This window comes from Equus przewalskii, chromosome 27, assembly GCF_037783145.1.
Source record: "Equus przewalskii isolate Varuska chromosome 27, EquPr2, whole genome shotgun sequence".
In the NCBI taxonomy this organism is placed as follows: Eukaryota; Metazoa; Chordata; class Mammalia; order Perissodactyla; family Equidae; genus Equus; species Equus przewalskii.
In genome coordinates this window covers 32,354,742-32,380,936 of record NC_091857.1, presented here as the reverse complement: position 1 = coordinate 32,380,936, position 26,195 = coordinate 32,354,742, and the positions used below count along the sequence as shown (strand labels likewise).

Sequence of the window (26,195 nt, the reverse complement as noted above, 5' to 3'; positions counted from 1 at the left end):
ACTTTGGGTAACATCTTCTCAGGACATGTTACCCAAAGTTTGGTGTGTGAACCCGGTGCCAATCCAAATAATGAGAACAGAGTCTTAAGTGCAAAGGAAAGGCTTTACTTTCTTTGCCAGGCAGAGGGAGCAAAGCAATGGCTAGTGCCTTAACAATTGCTTTCTACCTTATAGGAAGCAGGTAGGGGTTTTTAAAGTGTGGGGACGTGGCTGTTTGTAGAGAGGGGGGCATGTAACTTTGTTGGCTGGCATTTTCCCACCAGTCTGCATTTGGCCTTGTAAGGCTATTTGCAGGGGGAGATAAGAGAATCCACAGATGGGTGTCCTTGGCTGTTTGTCTCCATGGTGGACTCTGGTGCCTGGAAGCCAGAGTTGGCCCTGAGAAGCTTTGGTTTCTTGATATTCTGTGAACATTAGATTCCCTGTAAGAGACTTCAAGGACCTGTGACTATGCGAGCTGAGCCTGAGGACATCTGGGATTTGAATGATTTGGAACTTCTATTTGGTTGTAAAGCTCAGGGAATCAGAGGTTAAAGAAACAGATTACATATTAGGGGTAACTAAAGAAGCAGGGAACAGGGATTGTGTGCTTTTGGTTTTAACCCCATATATGCTGGGTTCAACACAGGGGAGCCCGTCAGGGCTGGTATTGATTAGGAGCCTGTAACATACGTAGATCTTCTTGCTTTCTTAAGAGAAACTCAAGAGAGAGGATCAGAGAATTAGGTCCTGTGATTAGACTCTCAGTGTGGGCAGGGTACCTTGCTGTGTGCTTCCCAGTGAGCCCCCAAGTGGGATGGAATGTTTTATGAAACTCTTACTGTGTGCCAAGGCATTGATTGCAAAGTTTTATTTAATGGTTACATAATCCCCATTTGCTAAAAGTGTGAAGAGTTTGGTTTTGTCCAAGGTCAGAGATAATAAGTGGTATATAGAGGTCAGTGTTATTTTTAAGGTCCTAAGAAAAAAAGGATCTTTACAATTTCAAATACGTATTTCCAAACAGTGGAGATGCTATGGTGTTGATCTAAATATTCTTGTCCTCTGGTGTCAGTTTGTCAAAGAAAATAATAAAATGGATGAAATAAACTGCACTGTTGAAGGGAGAGACTTGTAAACTTCACTTTTCCTTTCTTTTTCTTTTTTGTAGAGAAAGATTCACCCTGAGCTAACACCTGTGCCAATATTCCTCTACTTTTTAGTATGTGGGCCACCAGCACAGAATGGCCACCAGAGGGGACTGCAGGTTTGCGCTGGGGAATCGGTCCCAGGGCTGCTGAAGGGGAGCCTGTTGAACTTAACCACTAGGCCATCAGGCCTGGCCCCAAATTCGCTTTTACAATAAGAGCCCTACTGTTGCTTTCAGGAGACATCCCGTTTCATTTCTGTCCGCCTGAAAATCACTGGTGAAGAGTGAAGAATAATGATGAGAGCACAGCCGTCTTTACAACACGCAGCCCTTCTGTGAAGGGAGGGCATGTGGGGGAGGGTCACTGAGGCCACTGGGAGGCAGGCTTGGTGTTGGGCAGGAAGAAGCTTCTCGTCACAGGCCTGGGTGGTGTTAGGTCCCAATGACAGAGAGTCATGAGAGAAGACACTTAGCACTTTTATTGTCTTTTAACCTTTTCACCTGATCAGGACATTGGATCTTCACAGCAATCCTACGCCCCTTGTCCTCGTCTTACAGGTGGAGAAACTGAGACACAGTAAGATGTGGTTTTGCTCAGGGTCACACCGTAAGGTGGCACAGCCAGGATGTTTTCTTTCCAGATGTTTGTCTTGAAACATTTCAAAAAGAAAAGTTGAAAGAATAGTACACTAAACATTCATATATCTAACACACTAGGTTAAACAATTGTGAATATTTCACTATATTTTTGTGTTCTTCTTCTGTATATGTTGTGCTGAACCTCGTTCATGTTGCAGACGTCATGACACATCATTCCTCCATAAATAACACATTCATGCTGAAGAGATCTGACAATAATTCTCCCATATCTGTGGACACCCAATCCATATTCAATTTCCCCAACTGTCTCAGATTCCCTTATGGATGGATCTTTAGTGCCCATTCACAGTTCACACTTTGCAATTGTGTTTTTCCAACGAGTCTGGAGTTAAAGAGACCACACCAGATGCCTTCCCTTCATGGTGTGCTCCATGTTATGCTAGAGGCTGGTAAACTAAAGCCGGCAGGCTCATTGGTTTGTGGACTGTCAATGGCTACTTTCAGGCCACGTTGGCAGATCTGCGAAGTTCCCACAGAGACCCTGTGGCCTGCAAAGCTGAAACCATGTGCTCACTGGCTGTTTCTATCATGTTTGCTGAACCCTGAGAAATACCGTCTTTCCCTGACCTAACTTTTAGGTCTATTAGATTTCAGAGATGGTTGGAATGTACATAAACTCAAAATGGAAATTTATAAAGAAGCATTTCTTCACCTGTTGATTTTCATTCATTGTCCTTGATTCTACTTTTTCTCCCACTATACCACAGAAGAAATTACAAAGCACTTCACAGAATTTGTAGCCAAGCTGAATTGAGTACTTGATAGGGATATTTTGATTCTTCTTCTTTTTTAATTTTGGATAGGGATATTTTGGACAGTTTAAATGCCCTTTTGGTCAAATCAAAGCACGTAATAGACTGGGGCCCATGGGAGCTGTGAATGGAGCTCACCATTGTTCAACTTTCTTCTCCGTAAGAAATTCCCCATGAGGCCGCTCAGCATCCAATGGCAAAAGAGCCAAGTACACGGGGGTCTCTGCTCCTTCTTCTGGGCTTTTTGGGGCACTTGGACCGGCCATGTCAGTTCTCACCTACCCTGGGCAGCAGGCGTTCAGGAGGATCTTGTCCCCTCTCCTCTGCTCACTCAGCTTCCTGGCGTGGATTCTGGACAGGACTGTGACACCGATTTTCGTCACTCCATATGCGGTATCCGGCCAGCCCTCCTTCTGGTGCACTCCATTCTTTGTATCTTCCATGGACTTGTTCATAAGCCCCACCAGCTCCTCTTCTGTGATGGTCTCACTTCTAAACTTCTCCTGAAGTTTTGGGCTGCACTTGTGAAGAGCTCTGAGACTCTGAAAGCTAGACACATTCACCACTCTGCCTAAAATCCAACAGAAATTGTTATGATGAATACCAAATTCACTGGGATTTTGGACCCGAAGACTTCCATTTGAGAGACAATTATGAGTTTGCCCTGAGCATTAATTAAGACTGCCTCTATGAGTGAAGGACATGATATAATCTTGAAACTTATTTTACCCGTAACGTCTCAGACGTCAGAGAAATGTTCTAATGGGGAGGGTAGGGCCCAGAAGTTCCATAAGAAAATGAAAATGGTTTACATAGGAACATGCAAAGGGGAATGTAAGGAGGTACTCATTCGTATCAAAGGCTGCCTTTGGGACCACTGGAGGATGTCATGCTCACCTGGCCATGATCTATGATCAGGTCTCTCTAGACCAACAAAGAGCTGAAAGGTTGACGGAAGGCAGATCCTACGTGAATGGACAGCATCTGCTTTGAAAGGCTGCCACTCTGATCAAGGAAGGTACCTACAAATCAGCTCAGGGGGCTGAACTGCATGGAGTTTTCCCTATGTTTGGGTTCTTATCAACTCAGGAGCTGACTAATGTCTGGAACTATGCTGACAGACAGGGGCCGTGGAAAACTGAACAATTAAACAGATGCATCTATGGAAATCCCTATGAGAATTTAGGGGGAAGTTAAAGTAGGAGATGTCAGTCAATGCCCATCAGAAGAACCACTTCCAGGACTGGCAGGCTACTGAACCAGCAACTGGACATCCTGGTATACTTCTTTGAAGTGGCCAGCGTGGTCCACGAGATAGGCAGAAATGGGGAGCTGCAGTAATGCAGCAACGGGATCATTGTTGATGTGACACTTACACCCTGTGAAGCACAGAATGCAAAGGACATTCTCTTTGGCAGCAAGAGAGACGAAGACTGCAGATGGTTATGAAAAAGATTCCCCAAGGGGAAGGCCCTGCACATAGCTGGCAAGTCAAGTTAGGTAGTACTCCTGGGAGGCTACAAATGGGTCCTCACAAAAGGAGACGCTATCTCCGGACCAGGCTTTGTATACCCAGAAGTAGAAGCAAACGTTCAAGCAGTATAGCAAGACTGGAACAGAAGATACTGCACCATTGGACCAGGCAAGTTACACTTCTGCAGACCAAGCAACACACTTTTTTCCTTGGAGCAGCAGGTTTGATAGAGAATTGGAATGGGCAGTTGAAACACTGATTGTCTCAAACATGAGGAAGGATGGTATGAAAAACCAGCTTATACACATTCATGAGCATGTGCTCACACTCAACATGAGGGGGCCAAGGGAGATGCCCCACACGATAGATTCTTTGGTTCTGCTGGGGCATCTGGGGAAGATGGGCTGGGAGAGGATGCTGGGCTGACTAAATGATTCTTTCCCACCTCACCTCCACTTTCTTTTTCCTACCTGATACAGTAGTCCTGACATCAGAGTTACAACTGCAGATATGGGAAGCAGGAATAATCCCTAAGCAAGAACCTGTAACTATACCTTTGAACCTTCATGCCAGAAGTCCTAAGGGCCTGATGGAGGAGAACGTACCTTCACTCATCTGGCAAAATTGGAGTGATAGCGAACACAGCTGTATTGCCTAGCGGCCGAGACAGCCCACGAGGTCTGGACCTATGCAACCCAACCCTACCTGATATGAATGAGAGTGGACTGAAGGGAAGGCACTTGTTGGACTAGCTGCCTTCGCTGCAGGCCATCAGGATCAGCACAGTGGCTGAACTTGACAGCCCTTTGAAAGGTGAAAAAGTTTGCATAAAAGTCAATGACAAGGAGAAAAGGAACAATGGTACTCTAGGCTAAAGGAATGAATAAATAGGTTATGCAACAAGAGAAATCCCATATTACATTGGTGTCTCGAGAGGCTCAGAGCAAGAAATGGTATCTTCTCTAAGCTCTATCATACTAGATGCCAGAAAATGTGAAGCCACATGTTGCTAAGACCACTCCTGATTTCGGGACCTGACAAGATCAAAGGGAACTCCAAGAACCTGAGTGGCCTCACCCTGGGAGACAGGGTCATATGATATGGTGACAAACTGAACCAATGGCTAATGACTGAGTGGGACTGTAGCAATGTGCCAGCATCTCTTGCTTCTTATCTCTCAGGTTCCATGTACCACCCTACTGTGACAGGCTGTAACACTAGCCTCGTTGGTAACATTCAACTAGCACACAATGAAGAACTGAATTTAGCTAACCACCAGCTATAATTAACCATCAGTTAAATGAATTAGAGAAGGAGCCCGTTAGACTGAGGTGGCTCTAACGCCATGGTGGCCTATCAAGCAAACCAAAATCTAAGCCTGTAAATGCCTCAAGGTTACAAAAACGAAACCTAAGGACCACCCATCAGCAATGGTCAACTGGTCTGGAAGCTATAGCCAATCAATAATCTCCTTCCTTTGCTCCAGCCTTTTTTCTACAAAAGTGGTGGGGTGCTCCTAAGCACTTCCCATTTGGTGCTTCTCAATTCAAATAGGTTTTTTCTTAAATTCGTAACGTGCCTCAGTTTATCTCATAACAATACTAAATGGTTCTACACAAATACTATGCTAAATAAGGTATAAATATCCGTTGATCAAGGAGAGAATCAAATTAGTACAAAAACATGAACGGCATGTAGTGGTTTTAAGGGATGGATTATCTGTTCCTTTAAATCTACTCCTACCCTACACTGGCTCCTCCAAATATCAGGCATATTTCTGACACAACTGCTGTATGTGTTATATAAATGCTCTAGTAAATGTAGATCCTCAATGATCCTTTGCTGGAAGAGAGCCTTGGTAAAGGACCACGGCGTGGCCTGTGAAAGTAAAGGATTAAGCTTGGCCAAAGAAAGATTTGGCCCTGAACCCAGGGCTGCTGGAAGGTTTATCCTGCCTGATAAGAATGTTCTTGTTTACTCGGGGCGGGGGTGGGGGGAGATGTAGTGTCAGGCTACAGAATGGATGCTAACAAGGTGAGTATGGTGCCACTATGGGCTACCTGCTATCACCTGGGTGTCTGGAGGGGCTGGGGAGTAAGGTCAGCCAAGAGACTGGGGGCCCAGGTCTATGTGACCAACCCCAACAAAAATACCAAACACTAGGCAGGACAAACTTCCCAAGTTGGCAAGTTGTGTACTGTCACATATCACTGGTGGGGGAAATACATGCTGTCTGCAGGACTCCCCTGGGAGAGGAGAACTGGAAGCTCCATGCCTGGTCTTTCGTGGACTGAGGGCTAAGAGACTTTTCCCATTGCTGATTTGAATCTGTCTCCATTTTCGATAAGACACTATAATTTTGAGTATAATGGCTCTGCTGAGTTCTGAGTCCTTCTAGTGAATTTCTGAACCTGATGGTGGTCGTGGGCCTGCTGAAGTTGTAAAGACCAAACGATATTTATCTCACATATGTACAGTTGATTTAGCATCTAAAAACCAACAAATATAATACACTATATCAGACTTAAAATGACTTGGGGTGCGGGGGCTAATGAAATGAGGGTTGCGAAGGCTCCTCTAGCCTGAATAGGATCACTCAGAGAGGGAGAGGGAGGAGGAAGGAGCCGGGATGGAATCCTCAGGGAACTCCAACGTGTGAGGGGCACAGAGCAGGTAAAGGGCTTCTCTGAGGAGACTTTTGAACAAAGACCTGAAGGATAAGAAAGAGTCAGCTGTGCAATGACCAGTGGGACAGAGAGCACTGATGACCACTGGACAAGTGTGTGCAGAGCCTGAAGCACAAGGGCACCTGGCCCAGTGGAGACACAACAAGGAGTCAGTGTAGCTGAGCAGGGAGAGGTAGCAGGGGCTTGTAGATGAGAGCAGAGGCAGGCAGGGCAGATCATGCCAGAACCAGCATGGCTTGGGTTCCTCATCGGACTCACCATGGGGTTTTATGAGAGGCAGTAGCTCCGTGCAGACATCTTGGGTACCAAAAAAGTTTGTTTTCCTTGTCACTTCTGCTTGAACATGAAACAGAGTGGGGTCAGGAGCTTTCACAGGAAGAAGGAGCATAGAGTTAATAAATAGTAACCATGTGGTAAAAACCCATAGAATTATATTTTTAAAAAGAAATTGGGTGAATTTTGTGTAAAATGGGCAGCTAGTTAATAGCATTGTACCAATGGCAATTTCCAAGTTTGACAATGTTCTAAGAGGGTCCACACATGGGATCTCTGTGCAGAAGTTGGTGGGATTTTCTTATTTATGTTAAAATGAATTAATAATTCCCCCTATTGCCCTGAAATTCAATCAGAGAAAAACTGCGTGACACCCTGGAAAAGATCCCCAGGCGTCCCAGACAAAGAAATACAAAGGTCCCTCTGGCTGGAAGGCAGTCCAGTTCCAGGTGCACTCTGTTGTAGCCGCACCCCTGTCCCCACCCCTCCTCCTTCCCCAGGCAGCCATCCTGGACTCCAAAGGCAGGGGAGCCCCACCGCAGGGATGCTCCCACGGATCCGGCCACCCAGGCAGAACGCCTCCCCTGCGAGCACCGGGCTCCTTACTATTGAAGGAGATGCCCGCGTTGTTGACCAGCACGTCGAGGCCCCCGTACTCCTTTTTCAAGAAGTCGCGCAGGGCGCGGATGCTCTGCAGGTCGTTGATGTCCAGCTGGTGGAAGCGAGGGCTCAGGCCCTCCGCCTGCAGCTGCTGCATGGCCGCCTGGCCCCTCGCCGTGTCCCGCGCCGTGAGCACCACGTCCCCCGAAAACTGTCGGCACAGGTCGCGCGCGATGGCGAAGCCGATGCCCTTGTTGGCCCCGGTCACCAGCGCCACACGCCTGCTGGACAACATGGCTGGGTGCGGGACCGCGGGGCGCTGGTGCGGAGAGCGGTTCCGACCGCCAAGCACAAATGGTTCCGCGCGTCCGCTGCGCGCGGTTTGAGAAGCCTGGTGACTTGGAGGGCGCTGGGTGTGAGCTGGCAGGTCGGGCTTTTGGGGCTGCCTGGCTGAACGCGCAGGCGCAGGCCCCGTCCCCTGAGGGCTGGGACCCCCGGGAACCTCAAGGGGTGAAGCGAATGCTAAGCAGTGGGACTTGCCACGTTGCAAAACCGGCCACTGAAGACTTAAGGCTGATTGCGGCTGGCAGCTGCTTGCCTGGCAGCAGAGAGTCATTCTGATTTGGACTACATTAAACTGAACCCTTATCTCTGGTTCTCCAAGAATCTTTTCCTTGTACTCTCCCAACCATTTCCACTCTTCCCGGTTATGCTCGAAGAAATAGGGCATTGCAGACTTCTTTCCCCCCGGATGTTTAAAAAAAAAACATCACTTGAACAGAAGCCTTTGGAATTAGAGATGTGGGATAAGCTGTAAGAACGTGACAAGGGATCTAGTGTGGGTTGATTTCTCCCCTAAGTATGGAAGCAAAGCTCCTGGCTTTGGTACCGGCTCTTAGTTCATATCAGCTCTGACACTGGTTCCCTTACATTGAATCCAGCACATACGGGTTAGAACTAAAAGCACACATTTCCAGTTCCATAGTTCTTTAGTTACACTCATTTGTAAATGCTTGTTTCTGTAACCTCTGACTCCCTAGGTTTCACAACCAAACAGAGGTTACAGATTGTTAAAGTCCAGATGACTTCACGCTGGGCTCCCAGTAAAGTGGTGGCTAATCACGGGAGCCTGATGTCCTTTCACAGAGAAACTAATGTCCAAAGAATACGGAGAAATCGAAGCTTCCCAGGACTAACTCCTTGGCTTCCTGACGGCAGAGTCCACCTCCCACCATGGAGACAAACAGGCAAGGACACTCATCTGAGAAACCCTTTGATTTCTCCGTGGAAGCAGCACCAAATACAAGCCTATGGGAAAATGCTGACCAAGAAGCCCATGGCGCCTGCTCCCATATGTAAAACCCCAAATAAAAACCCCTACCCGTTTCTTAACAAGGAGCTGGCCATTTTTGAGGCACTGGCCATTGTTTTGCACCCTCTGCCTGGCAAAGTAAAGCTTTCCTTTTTCACTCAAGACTCTGTTCTAGTTCTTTAGATTAGCATCAGAATCAGAGACTAACCTTTCCATAACAGCTTATCCTTGGCTGGTTTTCACCTGACACTGGGGAGCATTTATGAAATCATCACAGGGTTACCTCCCTACACACCTGCAGGGTCATCGACTTGGCTGTATCCAGGTCCTGCAGTGTAAACGTGCTCCGGGGTTTTGCAGCCCTTTCTCACACTCAGAATAACTTGTCAGGATGCATCTGATTATCCCCATTTCAACGTGAGGAAGTGCATCCTCAGAAAGTTCTTAAACCAGTTCAGTGGTGGGAAATGAATTTTCTTCCTTAGTATTTACTACTAACAACAGGGGAATAGGGGATTATAGGGTCAAATTACATTTCTGAGCTGGCTCTTAAGGTAGCCACTTCCCACAAGTGGCCATTTAAATGAAAATAATATAATTTGAAATTTGGTTCTTTAGTTGCACTAGCCACATTTCTAGTGCTCAACAGTCATATGTGCTAGTGGGCGCTGTATTGTACAGACACCTACACGATGTTCCCTTCACAGCACAAAGTTCTGGTGAACAGGGGTGCTTTAGATAGATGCCAATTATGTTGCCATTGCAAGGTAGGTTTCCAATCAGTTGCAACACACAAAACTAATAATCAGGGAAAGAGCTTTGCCTTTTTATTCTCAAACATTTTTTGAGATAATTGCCGATTCACATGCAGTAGTAAGAGGTAAGATAGAGATTCCTTGCACTTGACCCAATTTTCCTCAGTGGTAACATTTTGAAAAACTCCAGTAGAATATCACACTCAGGAGACTGACATCAAAACAACCCACCAATCATATTCAGGTTTCCTCATTTCTCTTGTACTTTTTTGTATGTGTGTATTTGGATCCGTACAATTTCATCACAAGTGTAGGTTTGCGTATGTACCACGACAATCAAGATATAGGACATTTCCATCAGCACAAGGATCCCTCCTGTGCTCTTTTAAAACCAAACATTCTGCTTTCTTGCCCCCATCATCTCATCTCTCAGCCCTGTCTGCCATGTCCACCAGTAATCTGTTCTCCATTTCTAAAATTGTACTGTTTCAAAAATGTTCCCTAGATAGAGTGGTACATTATAACTTGTTGGGATTGTTTTTTTTTCCACTCAGGTTGGTGAAGAGCTTTGTTTTGGATTTTCTTCCTTATCCATGTATATCCTAGTTCTGTCATTTTCTGACCTCTCTCCACACCCCTAGCCTCATTTACTTTCTTCTATAGTGGGCGTGAGCCAGTGTTGGAAGGAAGTGGGATGGACTAAATCCACCAAGAGGGTCAGTCAGCGATAGCACGTGGCATGCAGGGAAGTCTGGTCATGGTGAGGGGCCTGCTATTTGAAAAGGCCAATTCTAGGAGGGCCGTGAATCATGATTTTCAGCCTGATTTCTTTATCCTTGTAGTACTGGTACCAACACAAGAAGTGACAAGTCGGTGGGGCAGGATGCTCCAGAGAATACAATCCACAAACATCATGTAGTATAAGAATTGAGTGTATGATAAAAAAAAGCCATATTAACAAGAGAGGGGGGAAAGAAAGAATTATTGCTGAAAACGGTAGTGGGGAAAGGCAGTAATGATTGCAAAGAAAAAGAAGAAATCCTCACCTTACAAGGAACACCAATTAATTTCTAAAGAGAGAGGAAAAGTGCTTTTTCACTTTTTAAATTTATAGTTTATTAATGAAACCATAAAACAGGTATAAGAAAATACAAGTAAAATTTCTATTTCTCAGGATGGGAAAAGGGTTTTGTAAGCATAAGAACGGGGAAGAATCACAAAGGAAAGGATTGACACATTTGGCTTGGGAAAGTTTTAGAAAGTTTGTTTTTGGGGAAGCGTGCTAATTTAAAGCCAGTGAATTAAGATCTTGAATTAAGGTTTTGTATACTTTTTCTCTGTCAAATTTGGGTCTTGATCCTGGTGGTGTGTTTATAAGCCTCCCACCCTTCCTTGCACACAGCACCTTGTCTGGGTTTGAAACCAGCCCAACACAAGGTCGACATAAAGGAAGCCATATTGTAGAAAAGAGACCATGTTGTAACTTTGAGTGACCTCTGACTAAGTCACCTAGCTGGATTTTCACCCTCCAGGAGATCCACCTGTTCTGTAGATTTTATGACCCCTGCTTGTGCATATACCTCCCAGCTGCGATAAGATGCTAACTTGGTTCTTTGGGGTTCCTTAGGAATGTGATGACCACCAAACAGAAAGTCTATAATGATAGCCATCATCAATGAAACCTGAAAGATCTGGTGTGGCAACTGCCAGTCTGTAACACCAGAGGGTCAACATTCCTAACCCTCCCCCCGATAACCCACTGGCCTATATAACTGCTTCAAGATTCTGTACCCTGCTTAAGATGGTTCTTTTGGACATTAATCGGCTGTCTTCCCTCTTGCTAGCAAGCTGTAATAAAATGCCCTTTCTCTGCTATCATCTTGCCTCTCGAACATTGGCTTTTCTCTCGTGGCGAGCGGATTGTGCCCTTTGTGCAGGAACCAGTTCTGAGCAATGTGAGAAGAAAAACAAAAGAGTAAAGGTAGAGGCTCCGGATCTCTGTTAGGACTCTAATGGCTAATGTGGAAGGTATTCCTTGGTTGTGAGAGTCAAGTCTGAGATCATCCTGGCTGCTATATGGAGAAAGAATTTTATCACATCTATTATTTGTGGAATAAATGCACATCGTTACCACCCACTGCTTCAAAGTAGTTATTTTATTTGTCCTGAAGTACACAGTCCCATGATGTCTATTAACATAAAAGCTGTTGGAAAACAGTAGTAAATTCTAAGTTGAATTCCAAGTTGTTGAGCTCTCGGGGTCTTCCCCTGCCCATGATTATTTACCCTCACAGAATTTGACTTGACCTTGGCTCTTCGTACACTTTCTGCCTGTTTAGGATGGTTAATAAGCCTTGCCTATGGGTAGAGCATGGACTTTGAGTCTCCAAATCTAATTGTGGTTGAGCTGCTGACTTAATATGTCACTCCAAGTAATTAACTTAATCCTATCAAAGATAACCTATGTAAAGGCAGATTTTTTTTTTTTTTTTTTTTAAGATTTTATTTCCTTTTTCTCCCCAAAGCCCCCTGGTACATAGTTGTATATTCTTCGTTGTGGGTTCTTCTAGTTGTGGCATGTGGGACGCTGCCTCAGCGTGGTCTGATGAGCAGTGCCATGTCCGCGCCCAGGATTCGAACCAACGAAACACTGGGCTGCCTGCAGCGGAGAGCGCGAACTTAACCACTCGGCCACGGGGCCAGCCCCCATGTAAAGGCAGATTTTAATAAGTAGTATACTAATGCAATAGGGAAGTGCATCTAGCACAAGCTGAATTCAAAGTGCCATAGTACAGTGGTGACTGGGCATTTTAAAGAAAGAATGCCGGAGTCAGGGCAGGGAGCTGAGGGGCTGGAGTACTGTCACCGAAGTGAAGAATGCAACGCATAGGTCAGTGTAAAGGTCAGTAGGCCACAGTGTGTGCTACACAGAGACTGGGAGACAGAGGCCCTGTCCTTTCCGATGATTACATTTCAACAGAATGGCTTTCAAGTGCTTAAGAAAGACTCTCTGAGTTGTAGGAGATACATATACATCTCAAACAGACAGAAAGGATTCAGAAATTGTAGGAAATGCTCTAAGAAAGGGTGGTAAAGAGCCTATGGTCAGACATGGGCTAGAACAAATAGGAAACCCTTTAGGCAGCCTTGAGAATGTTAAGGGGGCTCAGGTCATCCTAGGATGGGGCGTTGAGCTGTTAGAAACTATGCCAGTGTTTCAGTCTTTTAATGTGGGGGGCAGGGAGTGAGTGAAATCATTTGTGCTGAGTTTGATGATTTTATAGCCCACATTGAGGCCTACTTGGGAAGAAGGTTCAGAAGAGCCTGACAGAGTGACAAGGAGAGAATCTGTCAATTCCCATCTTGAAAATGGGACGATACATTACCTTCCTGCCTCATAAAAGCAAAATACCTGTTTCATCTGCCCCCTTTCTTCCTGTCTTGAAGGCTTTTGTGTGACAATGTCATGCTCGGATCTGTAGCAACTCTCTTGAGACCATGAGGAAAGCAACTAAAAGGGGAAGAGCCAACTCCCAAAGGAAGATATTGTGGAAAATTAGAAAGAGCCTTGATCCTTGATGACATTACTGAATCATAGGTCCAAACCTGGAACCATCTATTTCCAGCCTCATCTTTTCTTTCCAATAAACTTTTAATTTTAGAATAGAGCCTGAAAAGTTGCAAATGTACTACAGAGAATTCCTGTATACCCCTCATCAAATGTCCCCTTGTATTAACATCTCACTCGGATGGTACCTTTCTCACAACTAGGAAACCTACATTGGAACAGCAGTATTAACTAACCTCCATGCTTTATTTGGATTTCAGTGTTTTCCCCCTGATATCCTTTTTTTAATCCAAGATTCCCTCCAGAATACCACATCACATTGATCTGTCACGTCTCCTTAGTTTCCTCTGTCTTATGCCAAAAAGTCTACTTGGCTTTCACTACGTTTGACAGATTTTAAGAGTACTGGTCTGGTGGTTTTGGGTTTGCCCGATGTTGTTCTCAAGGAAGAACTGGGTCGACTATCACAGAGGCGAAGTCCCCTTCTTATCTCCAGGGAACACGCTATCAGCATGATTCAGCACTAATGTTGCTAACCCTCTTCACCTGGCCAAGGCAGCGTTTGCCAGGTTTCTCCACTGGAAAGTTACTTCCCCACCTTGCAAACGGTACTCTTTGGTGGTGATGCCAGCTCATCATAAGGTTGACATGAGGGAAGCCATTTTGTAGAACAGAAACCATGTTGTAACATTGAATGGCCACTGACTGACTAACCCAGCTGGATATGCACCCTCCAGATCTAACTGCTCTGTAGATTTTAGGAGCCCTGCTTTGCAGGTACCTCCCCGCTGCCATAAGATGATGACTTTGTTCCTTTGAATTCCTTAGGAAGGTGATGACCCCGAGAGTCTACCTGGTGTGGCCACTCCCAGTCTGTAACCCCAGAGGGTCAACATTCCTAACCCCCGCCCCTGTATCCCACTGGCCTATATAACTGCTTCAGGATTCTGTGCTCCCCTTAAGATGGTTCTTTCGGACATCAGTCAGTCTTCTTCCCTCTTGCTGCAAGCTGTAATAAAATACCTTGTGTCTGCCACCATCTGGCCTCTTGACCATTGGGTTTTGTCTTGCGGCAAGCAGATCATGCCCTCTGTGTGGTAACTGAAATCTGGTGACCACAAAAGGACTTGAAGTCTTGCTCATGGCCAGCTGAAGTCGGATGGGTGACGTGTTGGGGAAGTCCCTAGCAGCTGCCAAGGCTCCCTTTGTCTTGAAAACCTCAGGTTTGTTTCTGGTGGGGAAGATTGGCCCTGAGCTAACATCTGTTGCCTACCTTCCTCTTTGTGCTTGAGGAATATTGTACCTGAGCTAACAACCATGCCAATTTTTCTCTATTTTGTATGTGGGATGCTGCCATGGCATGATTTGAAGAGCGATGTGCCCCAGATCCAAACGCATGAGCCCGGGCCACCCAAGCAAAGCATGAGAACTTAACCACTACACCATCAAGCTGGGCCCTGTAAACCTCACTTTTATGATAATAGCCCTACTGTTGCTTTGAGAGGCTACACTTTTCCATTTCTGAAAGCCTGAAAATCACTGATGAAGACTGAAGAATAATCGTGACAGCAGACTGTCTTTACAACAAGGAGTGCTTGTGTGAAGGGAGGGCATGTGGTGGAGGGTCCCTGAGGCCACTGGGAGGCAGGCTTGGTGTTGGGCAAGAAGAAACTTCTCGTCACAGCCCTGGGTGGTGTTAGATCCCAATGACAGGGACTCATGAGAGAAGACACTTTGTACTTATATTTTGTTTTCAACATTTTCACCAGGATCAGGACATTTAATCTTCACAACAATCCTACGCATATTGTCCCCATTTTACAGTTGAAGAAACTGAGAAACAGTTCACACTTTGCCATTGTTGTTTTCCAATCAGTTTGGTGTTAAAGAGACCATACCAGATGTATTCTCCTTAAGCCTCTGTCACGGTAGAGGCTGGTAAACTGAAGCCCACAGGCCAAATGCCACCACGCTCATTGTTTATGTACTCTCTATGGCTCCTTTCATGCTACCTCTGCAGATCTGAGTAGTTCCCACAGCGATTGTGTGGCCTGCAAAGCTGAAAATATGTATTCGCTGGCTGTTTCTGTAATGTTTGTTGACCCCTGGGTTATACTGTCCTTCTGGTGACCTAACTCTCAGGTGTGTTAGATTTCTGAGGTGGTTGCCATGGAATGAATCTGCATAAATGGATGTTTATAAAAAACTCTATATTCGTCTATTGATTTTCATTCATTGTCATTGAACCCACTTTTTCTACCCCCATATCACAGAAGAAATCACAAAGGACTTCTCAGAATTGAGAGTCAAGCCAAGTCAAATTTAGTACTCCATAGGGATAATTTGATTCTTCTTATTTTTTAAAATTTTGGATGGGGATATTTTCAACAGGGTAAGCATCTTTTGGTCAAATCAGGACAGGTAACTTGATGAGAGTCAAAGAGTGAACAGTGACAAGAATCCCCATTATTCCACTTTCTTCTCCATAACAAACTCTCCATGAGGCCCCTCAGCATCCGATGGCAAAAGGGCCAAGTACATGGGGGTCTCTGCTCCTTCTTCTGGGCATTTTCTGGCTTTGGGTCCCCCCATGTCAGTTCTTACCCACCCTGGGTGGCAGGCATTCAGGAGGATCTTGTCCCCTCTCCTCTGCTCACTCAGTCTCCTGGCATGAATTCTGGAGAGGACAGTCATGGCCATCTTACACACTGCATATGCCATGGTCTTGACATCAGGCCATCCTTCATTTGTGTGCACTCCATTCTTTGTATCTTCCACGAACTTGTTCATGAGCCCCACCAGCTCCTCCTCTAGAATGGTCTCACTTGTAAACTTCTGCTGCAGTCCTGGGCTGCAGGTTCAAGAGCCATGAAGCTCATTATGCTAGACACGTTCACCACTCTGTCTAAAATGCAACACTGATTGTTACCTAGCAATCCATGCACAAGAGAATACCAAAATTGCAGGGATTTTGTCCACTTGAGGGAAAATGACCAATAATCTTGAAGGTTCTTAACCAACAATGTCATGGATGATGTCAGAGAAATGCTCTAATGGGGAGAGTAATGCCCAGGAGTTCCATAAGAATCTGAAAATGGTTTGTACAGGAACATGCTAAGGGGGAGGTAGGTTGGGGCTCATTAGTATCAAAGGCTCCCTTTGGGACCACTTGAGGATGTTATGGTTGCTAGGGAAGTGCTCTATGCTTATGTCTTTCTGGATCAAGAAAGAGCTGACTGTTTGATGGATGGCAGATCCCTAGGTGAATGGACAGCCATCTGCCTTGGAAAGTTGCCACTCTGATGGAGGAAGGTAAAAACAAGTCAGCTCAGTAGTCTGAATTGTGTGCTGTTTTCTCTGTTTTGGTTTTTATCAACTGTTTTGCAGTGACTAATGTCCTGGCAATATGCTGATGGTGAGCAACAGTGGAAACTGGAGTATTAAAGGGATGCTATCAAAAGAAATGAAATACCTCCTACAACATGGATGAACCTTTAAAACATTATCCTAAATAAAAGAGAGCAGTCACAAAAGACCACATATTATATGATTCTATACATATGAGATGCCCAGAACAAGAAAATCTGGAGACAGAAAGTAGATTAGTGATTGCTCTGGGACAGGAGGAGTCGGGGAACAGAGGGGTGAGAGGATTTCTTCTTGTGAAGATGAATCTGTTCTAATGTTGAATGAGGTCGTGGGTCCACAACTCTGCACGCATATTAAAAATCACCACATTCTATATTTTAAATAGGTGAAGTGTATGGTATGTGAGTTATATCTCAATAAAGTTGTAAAAAGTGTAAGGCAATGACACACTTCCCATTAAGATTTTTTGGAAATTATAGTTAGTATTCACAGAAATGAATTTATATTAACATGTATAAAGAAAGACTTCACTATTTTGACATCTCAATGAATCTTTTAAATGGTATAAAAATCATGAGACCATACTACCAATAAGAGATTTGAGTAAATTAGGAAACTCTCCCTGTTTTAATGTAAATATTGGGAAACCGTCATCTTTGGTTAACTTAACCTCAATTCTACTGAAGGGATGGCATTGCAAAAGAATTCCATAAAAAAATAATTCATGACACTATGACTCTTACTAAATGATCTTTGAGATAAATGCAATGAATTATAGAAATCTTGTTAAAATCTTCCAACATTCTTTTGGTGTGAAAACATTTTAGAAATGGGTCAATTATTCCAGTTCTTCCTTTCATCTGGAACATATGAATCATAAGAATAAACTGATCCTCTTTGTGAAATGATCTAGTAAGCACAGTCAAAGATCCTAATGAATTTAATTAATTCTCAAAATTATTATCGGCCTCTCTCATAATAAAGATAATGCATGTCTCATGAATCAAAGTTGCAACACACAGAAGGATATGAAGAAACAAAAGACGGGGGACAGGAAGCCAGAGTGGGCAAGTGGTATATCAGGAGGGCAGCTACAATTACTCATAAGGCTTGAAATCATATTCTAGAAACTTTAGTCTAGGCAGTAGATGGAGAATCTGTACTAACTTTCTGTCGGCTGTATACTCAGTGTAATGAAGTGATGACCTTTTTTCTATTCTATTTTCTAGCTCAGGAAGTCTAGAATCAGCTGGGAAAATACTTACCTGTGCATGGTAGGGAAGCCTGACTGGGGAGTCCAAGATCTTTGTAGATAAATGCCTGGATGTGGGTGCTGCATCCCAGTCCATCTTCCACACACCAGTCCCTCCCACTGACCAGTCCCCAAGAAGTGGCAGCTGCCTGGGTGCCTCCCCTCACTGCTGGGTGAGAGTGTAGACACCTCTGGTCTGAGAACTCAGGACAGGAAGGACACAGGGAGGAACCAGGAAGCACCTGTTCAAAGTTAGACAGCAAAGACTGTGATCCAAGTGTTTTGTCTCCAGAGTGTACTCATGGCTTTCAGAATGCAGTTCAGGGACAACTGCACTGGGATGCACACAGCTAATCCTCTAAGAGGTGTTATGGGCCATCCAGACTTTCTTATGCTAAGGGTGTGTGTGTGTGTGTGTGTGTGTGTGTGTGAGAAACAGTGTCTCTTTACCCACTCCACATTGATGAGAAATTTTGTCACCCATCTGAGGAAGGACTCTTTCACTGGTGGGGCTGGGGTGTGGGTTAGGTTTACGATTTATACAGGTCACTGTTCTGTACCTGACCAGAGATGTATCTCAGAATGCCATGTTTTCCTTCAAATTGTAAATCAGTGGAAACACATAGATGGAGAGGGAGTGAGAGGATCCAGGATGGAATTCTCAGGCAACCCCAACATGTGAGGGGCATAGAGCAAGTACAGGACTTCTCTGAGGAGATTCTTGAACAAAGATCTGAAGGACAAGAGTCAGTCATGGAAAGATAGGTGTGACAGAGAGAACTGATCACCACTTGACAAGATTGTTCAGAGTCCTGAGGCAGAAAGGCGCCTGGCCCAGATGAGACAGAATAAGGAGGCTAATGAAGCTGAGCAGGGAGAGGTAGCAGGAGCCTGTAGATGTGTCAGAGGCAGGTGGGGCAACATCATGTCCCTGCAGCAACACTATAGCTTGGGCTCCTCGTCAGACTCACCTTGGTGTTTTAGGAGAGGTAGTAGCTCCTTTCAGACGTTTAGGGCACCAAAAACTTTGTTTTCATGACCACTTCTGCTTTAATATGAAAGGGTGTAGAATCAGGAGCTTTAAGGGGTAAAGAGATCAGAGTTCATGAATAGTAGCCATGTGGTAAAAATACACAGAATGGTACAAAAATTGTTTTTTTCCGTGTTAAATTTCCTGAATTCTAAGTAATGTCTCAGTTTAGTTAACAGTATTGAGCCGAAGTCAATTTTCCGGCTTCTAAATGCTGTATAGCCTAAGTTTGTTAGAAACTTGCGAGACAAGGGAGTCACTGGTTCGGTGAAGTGCATCTAGTAGACTTCCCTAGGGTTTCATTTGGATTACTAGTCACAAGGCAGAAATTAGAATTTGAGATTTAAACGGGACTTGGTCAGAATTCGTAAACTAAGGGAGTTGCTGAAATGTTTGTGTTTGACCAGTTTATGTCTGCGCTTATCTTTCTGAAACACATGAGTCCAGCAAGCAAACTGTTGCTCAAGCTATGTGAGCTTAAACGGTCTTCCTGTATTTTGTTTGTCATTTCTGCATAGTTTATCTATTTGGCAAGATATAATTGTGTCACCTGTCTATCTCGCAGTTACAATTTTTGGAGCATACTTCACCACATCTACAGGACAGAACATCCTTGACCATGTCCTAAGTCTAGATGTATACCCCTGGGTTACGTATGTGGTCATGATGGAGGTCACTTGAGTTTCAGTAGATGTTAGATCTCCTTGCTTCTGTCAGAGACATCATGTGATGAAACAGTGACTGTGTGGCAATATTTAAGATTCCGTAAAACCACTTATTTGCTCGTTGCAACACTGACAAACACTGAGTTGGTAGTCTACCTCTAAGCCAAGAACAAAGTATGTTCAATTGAAGTGAGGAAAACAGATCCCACCCCCACTTTGAAAACCTTGTTGAACCAGATATGGGGGAATCATTCAGACTACTGAATTTTCTAATGTCTTTGTTTTCCACATCTCTTGAATTAACTTTAAAGATCATAGAAAAGACTATAGGGATAGAAGTGCAACATTCTTTCCCTATGATGGCACATGTTCTGCCTTGAGAAGGTAATAATATGTGTAGGATGACTCTGTTTTAACCCACTGCCTTTTGAATGTTGTAAATGTCTCAGGCATGGAGATCTTTGGCTTCAGCGGCACTGTCTGGTTCTTCGGTCAGTCTCTGAACCAGAGCATGTAGGGTTTTTTGCACCACTTTTGGACTTTTTTTAAAGTGTGAAATAGGTATGCCTGAGGCCAGAATAAAGCAGTCCAGAATTGTTCCTCAAAGGTTAAGACTTGGGGTTTTAAATTGAAGCTCACATTTTCTCCTTCCTGCATTAAGAGGTCTAAACACTGTTTTTTCTTAGGGGAAATCGATGGGCCAAATGGACCCAGAGTAATATCATGGAATTTCCTGAGAGTAGGCATCAGTTGATTCAAGTGGTAAGTCCATGTCCAATTTGTAGGCAGTAGTCAAGAGGCTTTTTTCTGGTAGAACAAAACCAGTATCAGTCATTGGGAGCCACCCAATGATCCATTATTGGCCAAAATACCCCTATGAGGTTTCTGATTGTGTCCTACAGCTTAGACACAAGTCAACAAGTGTAGTCAAGCACGATACAGTGAGATATACAGTAGAGATCAGCAGGCAGATCCATAGTCAAGGAGACTGACTTTTCCTTGTAGGATCTGTAGAAGAGAGGAATCTTCCACTTGCATAGTCTCTTACCATTTTACTTCTTATCATGCTCCACTTGTATATTTTGTTGAAGTGCTAATTTCTATGAAAAATACTGAGGTTTCATTTTGATGAGGAGAGAAAATTCCCATTTTATATGTGATGTGATATAGAGTTTTAGATTTTTGTCTGTCGTGTTACAATATTTTCCATCTTTGGATTCAGAAAAGAGTTAATTTCACTCAGAAATCAACTGAAACACTTGAATGGATTGGTACTAAAGGAAATCGGGTGACATTCAAAGGAAAGTGGTATAGACCCAGTAGTTGGAGGAATTATATGCTTGATCCATGGAGTGACTAGTTGTGTGAAAAACAGTTTTAAGAATAGGAGTCTATTGTGATTAAAGCTGCAATGAACATAGGGGTGCATATGTCTTTACGCATTTGTGTTTTCATGTTATTTGGATAAATACAGAGCAGTGGAATAGCTGGATTGTACTGTAGTTCTATTGTTAATTTTTGAGGCATCTCCATATTGTTTTCCACAGTGGCTGCACCAGTTTGCACTCTCACCAGTAGAGTATGAGAGTTCTCTTTTCTCCACATCCTCCCCAACACTTGTTATTTCCTGTCTTGTTAATTGTAGCCATTCTCACAGGTGCGAGGTGATATCTCATTGTAGTTTTGATTTGCATTTCCCTGATAATTAGTGATGTTGAAAATCTTTTCATGTGCCTGTTGGCCATCTGTATATCTTCTTTGGAGAGATGTCTGTTCAGATCTTTTGCCCATTTTCTAATTGTGTTGTTAGTTTTTTGGTAGTTGAGATGTATGAGTTCTTTATATATTTTGGCTATTAATGCAAGACCTGGAAGCAACCTAGGCACTCATGAAGTGATGAATGGATAAAGAAGATGTGGTATATATACACAATGGACTACTAGTCAGCCCTAAAAAATGATGAAATCTGGCCATTTGTGACAACATGGATGGAACTCGAGGGTATTATGCTGAGCAAAATAAGTCAGAGGGAGAAAGTCAAATATTGTATGACCTCACTCATAAGTAGAAAATAAAAACAACAACAAGAAAACATGTAGAGACAGAGGTTGGATTGGTGGTTACCAGAGGGCAAGGGGGGAAGGCAGAGGGTAAAAGGGGTGATTAGGCACATTTTTATGGTGATAGATTGTAATTAGTCTTTCAGTGGTGAACATGATGTAAGGTACACAGAAATTGAAATATAATGATGCACACCCAAAATTCATATAATGTTATAAGCCAATGTTACTGCAATAAAAACAATTAAATTTAAAAAAGAGACAATCACTGAACAGGGAAAAGATGAATTATATTAGGAACAATAATGTATTTCTGATTTGAGGGGGGAAAAAAAAAGAAGAGCAGTCCAAATGGATGCCAGAATTCCGAGGTAACAAACATCTATTCGCTATACAGAACCTTAAACCTGCAAGAAAAATAACTTGGCAAACAAATAACAAAACATGTAGAGATATGTATGATAATCAGTGTTCTAGGCATTTGAGATCTAGTTCCAACATCTCCGGTGGAAGCTTTCTACTTCATATTGACTTGAGGTCTTAGGTGAGCAGGCTCCTTTCCAGGGTGTCAGCTCCTGAAGGATTCATAAGAACCCTTAGTTTGAGAACTCCAGTTCCGATGGCTTTTTGATGGTGTAGGGTAGCTTTGTGTTTTCTTAAATGGGTGATGAGAATCTGAGGGTCAATCCTTCATAATCTGATCACAGTGTGTTGCTCAGTGGAACCTGATAAGAGCCCCTCTCATCAGATTGGGAGCTATTTTGCTCTTACATCCCTTCTAGAGGGTCAGGTTTCCAGGTTTTAGGTCATATAGGCAGTGATTGGGAGGATGCTGAGGAAAGGCTGCCTGTGTCTGTTGATGATAAGACTGAGTATATTGCATTATTCTCTTGCAGTATTAAGCTATAACTGCCTGAAGAGGGTGTAGGATGGGATTGTGGGTGACATTCTCAGACACATAGTCTGGACAGTTACCAACTCATAAGGAGTGAGTTGATGAACTCAAGGAGGAATTGATCCCATGGTTTAATGCCATTGGTATCCTCATTGTCTACAGAAGTTCAAAGGGCTCCAAGTGTTTTGATGGTTTTAATTGTAAACTACCATTTATTCTCTTGACTTTTCCTCAAGATGAGGATGGTAAATGTAATCACATTTTTGAGTGTCAAGGCTTTGCAGAGTTCTTTGTTGACAGTTCCAGTGATATGGATTTTTCTATTAATGAAGAGATGGGTTAGGATTCCTCAAGTAAAAACATGAAGTGAAGCTGTGTTTTAGCCACTGTATGAGGTGTAGCTTTGACAAGGAAAAGCCCTAGTCATGACAAGAATAAGCAAAACATGACAAAAATGTATCCAGGCAAGGGTACCACTGACCAAATGAATCCAGTCAAAGTGTCTCCTCAAATAGCTTGAGAACTTGGGTTTTATAAGTTTGTTTTGGTGAAGCGTTAGTCATAGGGGGGGTTTAAGGCAGGAATTATTAATATTGGGCTCTGGGCAGAGACTGATAAGAAGAAGTTGTAAATTAGACCAGTTGCTAAAATAGTCTGTGCTTAAACAGTTTGTCTATAGTCTTATATTTCTGGAACACCAAAGCAAGCTAGCTGTTGCTGAGCCCAGAGGGAAGGAGCTTGGGGCTCCATTCGCAGAACTCAAGCAGAAGCCGGAGGTATTCTGGAGTTTTCAGCATTTCCAGAGCAAGTTACAGAACAATTCTGTGTAGTGCTTTTATTATCAATGTCACCACGTTCTATGCATGGCTCTGCCATCCCCCTCTTCACTCTGAATTGTTAGACTGCCATGATAGCATGTTTGTTAAATCAACCTGGAGTGCACAAAACCTTTCTTGTTCCACCACTCCTTTCCCCTTTATCCCTTCCCAGCTGATTGACACTTGTTTAGGTCTTGCATTTAGGAAATGGCACAGGTCACTGATGAGCAAGAGACATCAGCCCACTTTCCCGCAGCTGCTTCAAAGTCACCTGCTCCTGGACTGAGGTCCATTTGGCAGCCTCTCCTTTCTTGAACTGCCTGAAGAGCCAGCACTGTCCTGTACCACAGGAGAGCATGTTCTGTCTGCAGGGAGAGGTGGGAACCCTACCATATAGACCAAACGCACACATGAAAGAAGAGACATACTTGCTGGTTGAGAGTGTTCCTTGGCTGAAGGGAAGGAACTTCCTGAGCTATTTGCTCTCCAGTAGCAGTCCCTTGGTTCAGCCATTACTCCTAAGTATAACTTCCAAACAGAGATGCCACACATTTTTTCATGAAGGTGATTTGCCATGCTCTGCCAAAGCTTACTTTGTGTCACAAATGTGGCCAAACTCTTTGCTAAGAAAGCAAGGAAACTGGATGTCTTACTTTCTTGGGCCACTATAACAAATGCTCACAAATTGGGCAGCTTAAAACAACAGAAACCTATTCTTTCAAAGTACTGGAGGCCATTAGTCTGAAACCAAGGTACCTGCAGTGCTGTGCTCCCTCTGAAGTTTCCAGAGGAGAACGCATCCTTGCCTTTCTACCTTTTTGTGGCTGCAGGTGTCTCTTCGCTTTTGGCTGCATTGCTCCAATCATTGCCTCCTTGGTCACAATGCCTCTTCTTCTTTCTCAAAGCTTGCTCCACTTCTACCTTATACGGGCACCTGTGATGGCATTTAGGGCCTACCCAGACAACTAGGATAAGCTCCTCTGGTCAAACCTAACTTAATCACATCTTTTGCAATATAAAGTAATGTCTATATGCGTTAGTGTTTTGCCATATGTTTTAGTCAATTAGGACTCCCCAGAGAAAATTATAGAATTGTGTGTGTGTGGTTGTGTGTGTGCGAATGTGAGGGAGAGGAAGACGGAGAAAGAGGAGAAAGGGTCAGGGATGGAATCCTTGGGGAACTCCAACATGTGCGGGGCACAGAGCAAGCAACGGGCTTCTCTGAGGAGACTTTGAGCTAAGACCTGAAAGACGAGAACACATCTGTTGTTCAAAGACTAGCAGGACAGAGAGTACCGATGACCGCTGGACAAGAGTGGACAGAGACTTAAAGCAGAAGGGAGCCTGGCTTGGTGGATAAACAACAAGGATGCCAAGGTAGCTGAGCGGGGAGGGGTGGCAGAAGCCTGTAGATGTGTCCGAGGCAGGCAGGGCAGATCACGCCGGAAACACCAGCTTGGATTCCGCGTCAGACACACCTTGTGGTTTTATAAGAGGCAGTAGCTCCGTGTAGAAATCTTGGGTGCCAAAAGGTTTTCATTACCACTCCTGTTTTAATGTGAAAGAGTGTGGAATCAGGAGCTTTTAGGGGTAAAGAGAAGAGAGTGAATAAGTAGTACCTGTGTGGTAAAAATCCCAAAGAATGGTAGAAAAATATTTTTTTCCACGTGAAATCTCCTCAATTCTAAGTGTGTCTTTGTTTGGTTAACAGCATTGTGTCAATATCAATTTCCTAGCTTCTAAAGGCTGAATAACTTTGTAAGGTGTCACCATTAGAGGAGGCTAAGTGTAGGCTGCAGAACGGGATCTCTGTGTAATTCTTATAATTTCTTGTTTATTTCAAAATTAGTAAAATGTCACTGTAGTGCTCTAACTTCCAACCCAAGAGAAACAGTATAAAAACCTGGAGGAGATCCCTAAAAGTCTGATCCAAGGTAACGCAAAGGCCCTCTGCAGGAAAGGCTTGCACATCTCAGAGGATTTGGCTCTGCCTGTAGCCTCTAGTCTGTCTTCTTACCTAGGGAGTCCGTTCTAGATCACATAGGAGCTAAGTGCCCCACAGCAGAGTTTCAGGACCCAACTCACCCTGTCAGTCTGCCTTCACGGGTGCTGCCTCCCCTTGGAATTCACATCAACTTACTCCTGAAGACTATGCCTGTGTTGTTGACTAGCACATTGAGGCCACATGCTCCTTCTGCTGGAAGTCCTGCAGGGTAAGGATGCTCCGTAGGTCGCTGATATCCGCATGGTGGAAGCAGGGGCTGAGGCCCTCAGTCTGCAGCTGCTGCACAGCCACACAGGCCAGCGCTTCATCCTGTGCCATGAGCAACACATTCCCTGAGAAGTGCCGGCACAGGGCCATGTGCTGGCGAAGCCAATGCCCTTGTTGGTTTTGGTCACCTGTGCCACTTTGGGGTGAGAGGATTTGGCTGGTTAGGGGGTGGGTGGTGCACTTGCATGGAGAGTGGACAGGGCTATGGTCCATGGGGGTGGCCTATGCTGTGGAGGCCTGGCTTCAGTGAGTGAAACCACACAGAAACGAGTTCTTGGATCCAGTGCTGTGATTTCCTCAGAAGGAAGCCCCATCTCCATCCCTCCCTCCTAGGAGGGGCCATGTGTTCCAAAGGTTTTGTAATACACCCACTCCTGAATCAGCTGCTTCTTTGCAGCACACCTGGGGCCAACCCAACACAGCCCTCTTTTGATCTCACCTCTAAGCTAAGCAATCATTGCAGGGTGGAGAGGCAGGCTTCCCCCAAAGCAAAACTTGCTGGTGATGGGGAAACAGTTTGGGGAAAACTCCAAAAGGCGAAAAAGGAGTGCAGAGTAATTGCTTTGGACTTGTGCCCATTATCCACTGCAGAATGGGAAGGGTTGCTTTTTCCTAAGACACCAT

The 26,195-nt window shown here is 44.3% G+C and overlaps 3 protein-coding genes across 18 annotated transcripts in view; 1 reads left to right on the top strand and 2 right to left on the bottom strand.

Annotated features, from left to right (window-relative positions):
- The window catches only part of SETD4 (SET domain containing 4), a 286,569-nt gene that overhangs the window by 130,825 nt on the left and 129,549 nt on the right, over positions 1-26,195 (top strand). The window lies entirely within an intron of this gene.
- LOC103548823 (carbonyl reductase [NADPH] 1-like) lies at positions 836-8,383 on the bottom strand. 2 transcript variants are annotated; one of them, XM_070597448.1, is made up of 3 exons: positions 7,582-8,381; positions 6,961-7,068; positions 836-3,112 (listed from the first exon to the last, which is right to left on the bottom strand). In XM_070597448.1, exons 1-3 carry the CDS (start codon positions 8,303-8,305, stop codon positions 2,820-2,822), a joined length of 1,125 nt encoding a protein of 374 aa, XP_070453549.1. In that variant the 5' UTR covers positions 8,306-8,381; the 3' UTR covers positions 836-2,819. The 2 variants fall into 2 exon arrangements, with proteins under 2 accessions (XP_070453549.1, XP_070453550.1); XM_070597449.1 differs by having other exon boundaries at positions 1,131-3,112; positions 6,961-7,035; positions 7,582-8,383.
- Positions 15,677-25,661, bottom strand: LOC139079924 (carbonyl reductase [NADPH] 1-like). Its single transcript, XM_070597710.1, has 2 exons — positions 25,474-25,661; positions 15,677-16,061 (listed from the first exon to the last, which is right to left on the bottom strand). Exons 1-2 carry the CDS (start codon positions 25,659-25,661, stop codon positions 15,677-15,679), a joined length of 573 nt encoding a protein of 190 aa, XP_070453811.1.

Excerpts from the sequence above, each read along its gene's own strand:
- LOC139079924 (XM_070597710.1), bottom strand. The coding sequence starts at position 25,661 with ATGGCCCTGTGCCGGCACTTCTCAGGGAATGTGTTGCTCATGGCACAG. Across the intron at positions 16,062-25,473 it reads AAGGAGCATGTGGCCTCAAT|CCCAGGACTGCAGCAGAAGT; the intron begins GTGCTAGTCAAC and ends TTGAACCTGCAG.
- LOC103548823 (XM_070597448.1), bottom strand. The coding sequence starts at position 8,305 with ATGCCCTATTTCTTCGAGCATAACCGGGAAGAGTGGAAATGGTTGGGA. Across the intron at positions 7,069-7,581 it reads CGCGGGCATCTCCTTCAATA|CTCCTGACCCCACTCTGTTT; the intron begins GTAAGGAGCCCG and ends TTCCTGTGAAAG. Across the intron at positions 3,113-6,960 it reads GCCTCTCATAAAACCCCATG|GCAGAGTGGTGAATGTGTCT; the intron begins GTGAGTCCGATG and ends GTTGGATTTTAG.